At 35.4% G+C, this 12,873-nt stretch overlaps 1 protein-coding gene across 1 annotated transcript in view; it reads left to right on the plus strand.

Annotated features, from left to right (window-relative positions):
- Nucleotides 1–3,169: 3,169 nt before the first annotated feature.
- LOC113496632 (lachesin-like) overlaps nt 3,170–12,873 on the plus strand; it is a 38,144-nt gene continuing 28,440 nt past the window's right edge. Inside the window, exon 1 of the mRNA XM_026875910.1 lies at nt 3,170–4,725. Within this exon, the coding sequence (XP_026731711.1) occupies nt 4,641–4,725 (85 nt within the window). The 5' untranslated portion in view covers nt 3,170–4,640. The remainder of the gene's footprint in view (nt 4,726–12,873) is intronic.

Genomic DNA, 12,873 nt, shown 5'->3' on the forward strand with positions numbered 1-12,873 from the left:
AAAAGCAAAGCGATTTACTGTCACCCAATCGGCTCTGTTCAATTATGAAATGCAAATAGCCCATGCTTTTGAAGAGCATTTGATTTTTAAGATCAATGCGCAAACACAAACACACACAAAAGGGTACAATATTAAGGTAAATATTAAAGCAGGTAGGTATTGTTAAATCCTACTTATCTGCTTTTCCTTTACTTGTTATAAAAGATATCAAATCTTTATTCGAAATGATAAATTCATTTAAGAAAAAAGACGACATGAACTTTGTTGTTAAAAATGATTGAGTTTCTTTTCAACTTTCTTTTCTTTAAATATTGATTATCTAACTTCGAATGATCCACATTATTTTCAAACCTAAATGTACAAGTTTCAGTTCGTGATCGCAAAATAAAAAGTTTTCAGACCACTCACTTTGATTCTTTGCGCGATAAATCTCTATTCTTGTACGATTAATTCTACGCTTTATCAACCTAACATCCCACTAGAAAGGTTTTTATTACTTATACAGTTTTGAAACTGAATGCGTCATATGGTTATTGAAGTAAACAGGATAAGTTTAGGTTAAGCCCTTAAAGTCGATTCATATTGTAATTATTTCTCCCCCTCTCCTACGATTCCAGCATAGACGATATGTTAAATAAATCATACGAAAAATATAGATAGTAATATATTGTCAGAAAAAAGCATCTTTAAAATAACATGCAAAAAATACAGAAAAAACCGTAAAGATTGAAACGTGGAATCAAAGCAATCAACCGTTTTGTTTCCCTATCGGCTAGTTGGGCGCTAGAAGGCGACGCGGCGCGGCGGTGACGCGGCGGCGGCGCGGTGTCAGTACGCGCGGCACGTCGCCGAACCCTATCGTAGGCTTCATACACTGCCCGGCGACATCTGCACATTTTCGACGTTATCGACTAGAGGACACATTTTTATAGGAACAAATTTAATCTAAGCAGAAGGAGGGATCAGTCTCGGGAGTGCCCTGCTCGCACGTGTCCCCGCGACGTGAGCACGGGCTAACGATTTTTCAGAACGTTATTATGTGTCCGATAAAAGACTTTATCTAGAAACTGCCTTTGGCGTCAGTCCCTTTTTTGTTTGCATATCATATTTATTTAACACACTACTCGTACCTGCTCGGTCCGTTCACGTAGGCGGGTTTATGTAAATATTTCTCAAATATTGGTCCCGTGATCATCGTCTCGATAAAAGCACTTAGGACAACCTCCTTTGTCAAATTACGTACATTCTCATTAAGCTACTTACACGAAATGTGTGTAAAACCATATTCGCGTATTAAATAACACTTGACGTTTATGCCTTTAAACGTTGTAATGAGGAAACGTTTAATACTCGTACAAGGCAAATACTCTTATTCGGATTAGATTTGCAGTTACAAATACACGGATTATTTATATCGTATTCATTTTGCAGCATACTTTTTTAAAGAAATTTGCTTTAATACCCAGTTTTCTTGTCTGTTATACATTTTTTACGACAACCTGAAGAACTAATTCCCCTCTAGGCCAATCTCCTTTAGTAGATAAATTCGGTTGGAACTAACAGAATGGGTTAAGCAGTGTAAGCGCGGCGAGAGGTCATTAAGTTTTTGTAAGTCTTCCCCTGGGGCTCAACAAGGATGTAGGGTCGTGCGAAGAAAATTTTCTTAGAAAAACAATAAATTTTGTGTGAGCTACGCTCGAGTGAGTTTCGGTGTCGGTTGAGCGAGAGCACGCTCACCATAATATATTGAATTTGAAACGAACCAACTTTTACGTTTCCCCGCCGCTGTAAAAAGATTTTCTGAAAATGTTTACAATGCAATAATTCTCTAAATCAAAAATCTTGCAAACAAAAACGAAACATGTTGAACAAATTTTTCCTATAAATTAAAACTGATTAAAAACAAGAAATTACTCTAAAGTTATCACTTATTCATGATTGATTCTAGGAAGCCTCTAGAATCACGAGAATAATTATAATGATACAGAGTGAACCAATATTAGCTCAATAGACAGACTTATAAACATAGAATACTTAATTATGCGAATACAAAGAAACTTACAAGGAAAAATAAAATAACCGTCTTATTTAAGCGAGTACAAAAAAGCTAAAACCCCATTAATAATTCTTTCATTTTCGGGAGCAGGGAAATCTCATTTACACTCAAATCCTTTTTCTTTGGGCTCATTCCTCATCAAAGTATCGATGAGGGATGTGACGGATCTTTATCTTCGAAAACAGCTATTGATCGGTAGGAAACACTTTGTATCACGCCGTTTTACCGGCGGTTAAACCACAAAAAAATATTTGTGAAAAGGTGTGAGCTCTTTTGCCTTAATCCCCGACGATTTGCAAAGACGGAAAAAAGGGTTTGTGAGCTTAGACGCCACGGATCCCCATACAACCCGCCTCCTGCCCACGCTTATCACCCACCTCTATTTATTCCCTCCAAATAAGCATCAATATTGGAAGTATCCGTATAACAAGTTATTAACACCGGTAGGAAACGTTGATAACTAGAATACGCGTTACTATTTCCTGAGCCCACTCATCCTGACTTATTTTCTTTTGCTGTTGAAAATATCATTTATGTGAGAAATAAAAAGTTTATGCAAGCTTTGATTTTTTAAATAAGTTCTTTAACAAAATCTCAGGAAGTTATAGCTACGGCGTATTTCTGTATTACATCTAATAAAAATGTACGGAATTCTCATCTAAAAAAGTTGTAAAATAATTTCATTAGGTATAATATAAGTTAGGTGGCCGGCCATGCTCACTGCGGTAGCACCCACAGTTTTAATTTATCTCGCCTGGCCCTGTAACCATAATTAAGTAGGTACAAAGTTGAAACAAGTTTAACCTTTTAAAACAAATTATATGCACACTGACAATTTTATACCTTTAAGGTGAAAATAGAATCTTATGGAATTGTTTTTATCAAAACAATTTTAACTATGATTAATTCTGGAGTACTGTTATACATATCTGAAAAAAACTTTTTGATTATAAATAAAATTCAGAACTTATTTATCGTCACTGAATATTTTTTTCTATTACGTCACTCCCATTCATAAACTCTGACATCAGGCCGTAGATCTTGCTATCTAATTCTGTTACTATTCCATTAAAACAATAATTCTAAGAATGCATTATATATTATACTTTATTAAAAAAAAGGACTACCCATGTACGGAAAAACATAAACTGATCGTTATCTCCTTCAAGTTAAAATCAAACTGGCTATTTATCAATTTTAATCATGCATTAACGATAAAGCTTAACCTTAGCTAGCGGTACATCGGTTGTATTACATCTCAGCCCGTATTGACATATTAACATACTACAATTAATTATTCATGCTTATTGGATTCATAGCGCGGCTGAAACATTCTGATAATATTAACGTGACTGTTGTTAATCTCGACAGCGTCTTTAATTAAAGATGTTTAATGTTTGTCTACGTTTGGTAGGCGTCTATTAATTTATAGATAACTAGCTGTCGCCCGTGGCTTTGCTCGCGTCTATTTAGATTATCGAAAGGTAAATGACAACTGCAATCTTTTTTAAATGGAATACATAGTATGCTTGTTATTTGTGTTTCCAATTTCATTAAAATCGTTTTAATACTTTTTTTGCGTTGCAACAAACCTACATACATACATCCTTACAAACATTCTCGTTTATTATATTAATGGATGATTATCATCGCAAGGAGGTCGGTGTTCGGGTGTTCGCACTCGAAACCCTTCCACGAGGTATTTTGTTTGTAATCCTTCTTGCGAGAACGCACTCATTAATTATTAAGACGGCAAGTAACCTCATTGACGTTCGCTACGTTAATTATCATGTAATCGCATACACTACGCATGTACTTATGTTTGAATTTAAATACTCGTTTTAATACATTCTAACCTCATTTAAAGAGAAAAAATATTGCTGAGTAAAAAATAACTGTTTTAAACCATATCAGCTTTTAAATTAGAGAATATTGAAAATTAATAAAGAGGGATTCCTTTTTATACTATAACATCAATCTCTAAAATATCAAAGTGAACTTAAAAAGTCATCATAATTAACATTCATTTAAATTTGAAATTATTCATGGCAGAAAGCGAAGTTGCTGTGGTGGTATTTAACGCCGCACCTGCCCGAGGCGTCTTAGCGTGGTCGAAATTAATGCGACGCAAAGTCGGCAAAAGTCAATTACACTTTATTAAAACCGTCTCCATTTATATCAATTTGACGCAAACTGTTACAAATACTGGTAATGTTCCGTCCTTTCATCCGAGAGCGAGGCGGGGCTACGCAAGCGCCAGGAGCGTAGAACACTCGTAGACAAAGCGGCGCGGCCGCGCGGGTAGCGTAGCGCGACCAGTACGCAGCCAGAGCGCCGCGAGCTCGCAGCGCCACCGCCGCCTCGCCGTCCCGACACCGCGCTCGCCGCTCGCCGCTCGCGCGCCGCACACCGAACCCCACTCGATTCACCTGCCGATGAATATTTAATCGAGCCGATTCCAATGGCGAATGAATGAGGGAACTTCGTTACCCACCTGATAGTCATCACAACACTTTTGTTGACATATTTGTAGTACTTGGAAAAGTTCATTCGATTAACATGTCGTTGGGGTAAACTATTCAGCATGAGTGGACGAAGATTGGCCTCGTGTTCGGCAGTGACAGCTGTGCTGCTGCTCATAATTAGCGGTTCAGTAACATCGTCCGACGGTGAGTACGAAGTTGCTCGTTAAGTAATTAACAAGCTAACTAATAAGTTAGTTTCAAATTTTCAGTTACTACAAAGTGGTTTTAGCTAAAATAATTATACGGGAAAACCCTTGTAATTATTTTAGCCGTGATAGCAAAATAGCAAAACTTTTTATTAGTATACAATTAGTTAAACGTAGTTACTTTGTTGCGTGTTAATTAAAGTATTAAAAATGTATGTTCTATAGTAGTTCCTGCGTTTCTTTTATTCATTTTAGCCGTCGGGAAGTTCAAAACTTCTCTTATTATTGTCTTACAAAGTTTTAAGTGGCTGTGTAACTACATGTTTTATCACTCTTGTGCTTATGTCTGATAGAACATAACAGGTGTAGTCACTTATGCAAAAACACACACTTATACAGTTCTTAGCATTGTATTTTATAATTTTTCGTACAGTAACGTAATAGCAGTACGTTTACTACATAATCATATAACTCTGGATATATCCTAAAGTTGTAACAAACTTTTGAGAGTCCTTTATGACGTTTACAGTTCTCTAACTTCTATGTTTTATTATTTAGGTTTGAAAATCATTTCGCTCCCTTTTAGACAGCAATGCATGATTACCTCTTACTAAATTTCTTCGCAGATGCAGTACATTGCAATATCTATGATTGTTTGATGCTTATCATAAAAAAATGTTTTCTTAACTTAATTGTTTTTGCCCTACGATGGCAGATTTCTTTTACAATGAAACATTTTATTGTTTATATTTGTGTATCTGACAATTATAACAAAGGCTGAAAGTATAACTGTTTACATCATACCAAATATGGTCTACTCGTATCTGCAGAAGGCCTCAAGGAATATGTTTTCATTAGTTAAATTCAACTTTGATTAGTTTACAAGCGAATACCCCTTGGCTAGTGGTAGGTGTCAAAAAGTAGCCCTTTCCCCTTTCTTGGGTCCGATACTTAATAAATTCCACATAATATAAATTCCTAAAGCGGTTTAATCATACAAAAACTAACAAAAAAACAATCGCACTGTAATTAGTAAGGATTTTACAATCTCTATTTGATTACGTCGCTTTCATTTGTTTTCATGATATGAAATAAAATATTGGGGTTTTGCAACACACTGTATTGTAAATGCTGAATATTTTATTGACTTTTAAAATCGAAACAAACAACGCCAAATGGCGTCGCTTACTTTGACAATATACAAGTTAATACCAGTCCACGTGATAGAAAACAACTAGTTTATTATTTTTTATTATTTATTTATTTATTAAACAGGTACATGATAAGAACATTAAATCTGATGCAATGTCCAACAAAACTATCGACATAGTTTGTCTGTTGGATCGTGTTAAACATTTCTTATACATAGATATCTAGGTATGTAAATTAAGTATAGTATATAATATTAAGGTGTAAATGAGTTAGTTAAATATTTTTTTAATTTTTTACTGAACTTATGTTTATCTTTTTCTTCTCTGATAGTTTCTTATTTAACCGATGCTAAGTAGTTCATACATAGAGTTTCTTAAGATAGTTTAAGCATTGGAGATAGTTCGAGCGAAGATATTCAAAAAAAATGGAAAGCTGTGGGACTCGGTCTCTTTTGTTGAATGAGACAAGTACTTGTTTGTCTGCGGGGCGGCATCCTTGATGTGCAAGCGACATTGTTTATAGTCTATCGCGACTCCATAGCGGCGACATCAATGGGCTTTACAAACAAGATAGAATTTCTATACTGTCTTTTGTTTACTTTTAATGGATGTTTCCATGTAATTGTTTTTGCTTGTTTGATTGGTGTTGCTGGTTTTAATTGGTGTTGTTCAAATACCCAATATAACCATAACTTAAATGTTAGATTTTTTAGATCATCTGCTAATCAAAGATAAGGTTTCTTTTTCTCTAATTAGTCCATTGCTTTACGGTATAAGCTTTTTAATTAAATGCAACATCAAAACTACGGCTGGCTTTGCCAAAATACTTTGAATACTGTTTTTTAAACTCAATCATTCGAAAAAGCAGTAAACAGTTGTAGTATTTGCACGAAATAAAAAAGTTAAATCGAATCACAGAGTAGTAACTATAAAACTCAAACAGCATACAAAAACACTAGTGAAAGCAATTAAAATATCAACAAAAGCCGAAGATTTATTATTTAAATGCCGTTATTAATACCGTAAACTCATGCGGAGGGAAACAATTGACATATTTTTCCGGCATGCCTGCTCGACGGTGATATCTATAACCCCCATTATTCAGCGGATTAGCTTTTTACTGGATGAGTCGTAGAATATTCAAAAGGGAATTATTGGATTCCGTGAATCTGTACGAGCCTGCTACTAAAATCGGACTAATCTTCCATTGTTTTGTTTTTAATTATATTTGTTGAAAATGAAAGTCAGGTCTAAATTTAGATAGATCATAGGTTTTAACGGCAGCCCTGTCGTGTAAATAGTCAACGTAGGATATTATGTCGCGACTGCACTTCATTGAACTACAGTAGTCCAAACCAACAGTCCAAAGTTTTCAGGGCATAGTGTTCGTTAATTACTTTTTTCAAACCAAGTTTATGAAATCCTAAACCGATTTTGATATTTGGACCTTAACACTTGACATCACTCCTAATGACACTGTCTTTATTATTCTTTTATTTCTCTACAAAAACCTGCTGTGAGTATTAAGCAACTACCAATTTCCACACCAAGGTAGTTGTTTTCTAATTTTTAATTATCAGTTTGTTGACATATAATAACTTATGGTATCTAATAGGTGTTCGTATCCTTCAATTTCACAGTATTCCCACAGTATCTTCGGTGTTTCAATTACAGGGGGCCTACCACCAAATCTAAAGCAATTCTGTTTATAAGAGGAAGCAAGACAGCGCACTACACGGTGTAGCGATATCTCTTTCCCACAACAGCTTCAGATATGGTAGTAGGACGCCTGACCTCTCTATTAGTTACCAACCCTGCAATTATCGCTGGAGCCCCAGCGCGTGTTTAATTACAATATCTATAAATATATATGAACTATCTACGCTCGATCATAGAGAATTATATAGTGACCTAGATAGTAAAATGACCTAATGGAAGATGACAATTACAAAAGTTATATTTTACCGCTGCATTGGATTGAAATTGTTTTAGTAACCTTATTTTTAGAACCTTTTTAAACTTTTCCTTATTTACTGAGTTACCAGCGCAATTAAAATTAGTTGAATTTAGGCTTATAATGTGTTTAAATTGCTCGTTTTATATTTTGTTTTGCTTCGTAATATCAAACGGCTGCTTAATATAGTAGAGAATGTTGTCGATGTAATTAGAAAAAAATACTGAGAATGGGTAACAAGTACAAAAACAATATTGGGTTAGCATTGTTGCTCTACTCTTAGCAGACGCTAGACATATCATACTCGTAACTGGCACAAACAAGTTTGTAACTCAATCACGTACTTTAAAGTTACTAACGAGGAATGTACGCAAGTAGGAACAGTCAATTTAGCGTAACAAATGATTGTGGTACTCGTTGCCGATGATACCAATCTATCACAAGTCTCCGAGCACCACAATTACCCATTTCCCTCAGCACGGAATTCGCGGGCCTGAAATATTAGGTATCATACGGTGTCATTGGCGGAATAAAGCGGGAGGGAGCGCTCGAGCGCGCCGAATAAGGTTCTTAACAAAGCGTTAGTTATTTAGACGATCGTTTGTGTCTACACTCGCATCGCATTGTTCCTGTATCAATTATGCCACACTCCTGATAAACACGTTACGAGGTTAACGCACCTTCATTTGTTTAATAATACGTATTAATAAGCGATGTTCCGAAATTCAGGCAAACGACCACCTCTTTAAATAACCGTATATTAACGACTCGGTTATAATCGCTTCCAATTTACTAGCTATGTGAGATTATTTAGGACGTACTTAAGCCTTTATTATTATCGTCTCGTATATCTTGAGCTTTTGTGTTGTCCATTTATTTGTAGGTCACGGCTGTAACAATAAGGGTTTATTAAATATCTTAAGTTCAGTAATCATTTTTAACCTTCTTTATGGGTTTAATATCAGACCCGTATAATAAAAATGTTTTTTGTATAATACTTAACTGTTGAAATCATATTTCAATGTTCATGAATGTATAAATTTTTCAACGTTCCCAACGTAGACTTCGATGTAAATAAATTATCAGGATCATTTTCAAGATGTACAATCAGAAAGAGTGGACTTGATATTTTGATATCGGCAAATGGAAATCGAGATTATTCTCGGTAACGTTGACCGCAATTCCAAAGTGAATTACTGTCAGTCTCAAGGTGGATGAACTTTGGTCTAGAGCTCGCAACTCACCCACCTTGTGTATGATTATTTGCGAGTTGCCGGCGCCATACTTCAATTTGTTACTCAACTCGGGAACGCCTTTGCTGAGAACTTGCTCCCAGCTAGAATGCCGGTTCATTGCGACGCCAATTGCCACATAAACAAGCCTCGCCCAACCCGAGCTATGCGGTCGCGATAGCAAAACTTCGTTGTTTACTGTTCTCACTACATATCATAAAACATCTATTTCGGAGCGAACTTAAACTCATCTTTCCCGATTTAACAACCTCCACAAAACTTTGTTGTTCATAAAATAATAATTATTACGAAATTCACACATACACAAATATACATAAATATAAGTAAAAGGGGACTTTACAGAAGTATTTGAATGTACGCATCGCCGATTTATAACAAAGTTCTCTTCTTGAATGTCGTTATACATTGTTTGGTTCGGTTGTTTTGTTATAATTTAAGATTTAATTACTGAGTATCACATTACAGACCCGGTAACATTCAAAGCCATATAAATGAATACAATGAACGTGAAAAGCATTATCGATAATAACCGCACTTTTCTAAGCGCCATATACGTAAAATATTGCTTAAGCTTTATTATCACAAACCAAAACGGGAATTAATTTACCGGACGCTTGAATGTTATTGTAAGGCAATTAATAAATTGATTAGCTTTTACCCCTGCGGGTATAACGCCTCTTTTTAATGAATGTACTGTATATGAGGTAAAGTTATCCTGCTCATTATTTTAAACAAAATCCCTCGTTTGGCCGTTGGGCAGGTTGACATGAAAGAATAAATTGTTCGTCTCCCGTCGTAGCGTGTCCGTAGCTAGTCGTAGCAGTCGTAGCAAATCATTACACTTTTACACTGAAGGTCTATACCTATAATAAGATTAAAATAATATCAAAGTTAGGCCTATATTAAATATTTTTCTCATGATGTGACATGTAATCTCAAAAGATAACAACGGTTAAATCACAGCTGCCGCGGCTTAAAACCGGCTCAAGCCAGTTTATTGTAATAATATGTATGAACGTATTTCACGATTTATCCGGTTCAACACCCCTGTGTGTACCTGGAGAAAGCGTAATTTTTGCTATGAAACAACCATAAATCTTAAGGTTTTTCATAAAATTTCGTAATACATGTCATAGCAGTCTCGTATATTGCATGCTGCTCAACAATGTTCAAGAAAATTTGTCTTCAGGTGGAAACATGTAAAAATTCAAGAGAATGTGCGAATCAGTGTTTGATATATGAAATTTGAATGGCTGACTGTTGCAATGTGGGTATGAAACGGGATCCGCGGCTGTATCTTTTGACCAACATTGTATTTATTTTAGAATATGCTGATTTATTGTTATCATATCATTTAATTTGGCACTCTTTCCTGTGACTATAATTGGAGGATATTATATGTACTTACACTTTTTTCATATATTTTAGATTCTTACACTTAATGACAAACTCACCGTTTCTTCAAGATACAAGTGACATTAAAGATTGGGTTCTATTTCATTTCATTTCAACTAAGAAACTCCTCTGCTACACTAAAAAATAATAACATTCTACAAAAATAACGATGGTAACAGTTACAAAAACAATCTAACTCCAGCTCTACCTGAACATTTCGTGATGCATTAAATTGCATCAGCTGGTTGTCCGCCGGCGCCGTGTGTCTCCGCGCGCCCTCGGTCCCTCTATCTAATGAAGCCAATTTTCCGCGCGCGCTCCACCTTGCTTTCCTTTTGAATTTTCTCGCGTATTTTTCCTGTCATCCATCTCCTTCCGCGTTTCCGAACAAGCAGATTACTTTTGATTTCAAATTCCAACACCATTGATTTAATAAACAACAAATGCCCATCCGAATAGCTCGAGAAAAAGACATTTCGATGTACCTGTCTATATTATACTTAGAGGATTCTGACGCCGTCGTTTGTGAAATTAATATCCGTTTTGAAACAATTCGGATATCGCGATGTTGACATTATCAAATTGTAAAGTAATTGCGTTTATTATTTAAATACAAAAAGATTACTGCTTACATAAAACTCGATATAAGATTATAGTAATTGTTACTGACTTTTTGATGTGTATTTATTAAATATCTTCGTGGTTTCATATTTAAACAGTCCAATTGAAATTGCATCCATTTAAACATAAAATACGAAGCACTAAAATGACGTGAGCTTTAACTATTATATTTAAAATATATCCACGTAGTGATCAGTGAGCAAACGTGAAGGTTCGAGCCAGCGCGGCTCTCGGCACGCGGCGGCAGCAAACACGACTGCCCCGATAGACGCCGCGCTTCCTAGAGTTTTCAACTAATTTTTATTAACTTACGAACGAACTTCGTCGAATGTGTTATCTTTTAAAAGAAATCTCTGAATACATAAAGCTTCTCCTATTTGCTGTAGACCGTCTTTTCGTCTCTCGAAATATTACGGAGCAAATTTTCTGTTACTTAAAGTTTATGCTAGTTGCCTCCGACTCAGACGCTACGTAACCGGCATTACGAGAATACGAACGAAATGCAGAATACTGGCTCTTATTCAAAGACCGACCATTGAGAATTACCCATCCGTACACCTAACTGCAGTGACACAACACGGCTTTGTAACAACAAATATTAGAATCTCCGTCTCGGAATACTGAATATATTTACATTTCTGCTATTGAGATATTTAATTGTGACGTCATTATTTACATCGGCCATACTTGTCATTAACGCCTATTTATTGAGTTTAGATACCGTACTGTGCTTGTCAAACCGTCGCTCAGGATAGCGATACGAAATATAACAATAGATAAAATGTAACAGTTGCGGCGGACAGTTGGGAGCCCAAAAGAGTCACAACAAACCTTAAAATATCGATGCCCGCCAATAATTGGGTTGCTGAGGACAAACGGCAGTAGCATCTTGTAAAATAAGTACCGATTTTTGGTAACCGCAGCGAATCTGAACTTGATTGGCTAAAATTGGTGGTGACGCTACATCGATGCTTTGAAGTCAATAAATTATTTGCAGACAGTAATTTATATAACAACTTGTACAGTACACAAACCAGAAATTTTATTTATTTGGGATTCCAAAATTACTCTATTTTTAGCTATCAAACTAACAAGGTGCAAATGGCTGGTTTAAATAACAAAAAATACTTGGAAATAGTTGGGCTGTTATGTGTGATTCGACAAGATTACCAAGTTCCAAGAATATTCAAATTAATTAATTGTGATAGCATGGTATGTTCGACGTATAAACAATGGACTTTGAAAAATTATAAAATACTCAATTAATTACGAAAATTTGGTATTAAACTTTCAGCTTTTTAGCTATATGAAAGCATTCTCGCATTAATTACAGCACAATTTAATTTTGTGATAATTTATTGAAAATATCTCATTATAACATGAGGTACGGATATCCTATGTATTGAACGGAGTGAACGGAAATTTATATCATTTATTATGTATATCATCAGTCATCCTATTGCCCTACTTATTAAAATCCAATGGTTCCGATCGAAGGTTTCAGTTTCGACTATGATAAGTATACAGGTATTTGTGAAATTAGTGCTTATTTGAGGTGAGGTATACTCGTTAAGGTGAAACGATCCTAATAAACGCTAAGGCATATACCGATGCTTGTTCCTCTTTCACTCAAAAACCACTGAACGGATTAGGATGAAAGCACACAAGTAGTTTATGACCTAAACACTAATATTGTTCACATATTTTTTGCATGCTCTGGTATCTTGTACTTGAAGAAGTACTCAGGACAAATACTCTTTGTACTTAATTTT

The sequence above is a fragment of the Trichoplusia ni genome, chromosome 8 (assembly GCF_003590095.1).
Source record: "Trichoplusia ni isolate ovarian cell line Hi5 chromosome 8, tn1, whole genome shotgun sequence".
NCBI lineage: Eukaryota > Metazoa > Arthropoda > Insecta > Lepidoptera > Noctuidae > Trichoplusia > Trichoplusia ni.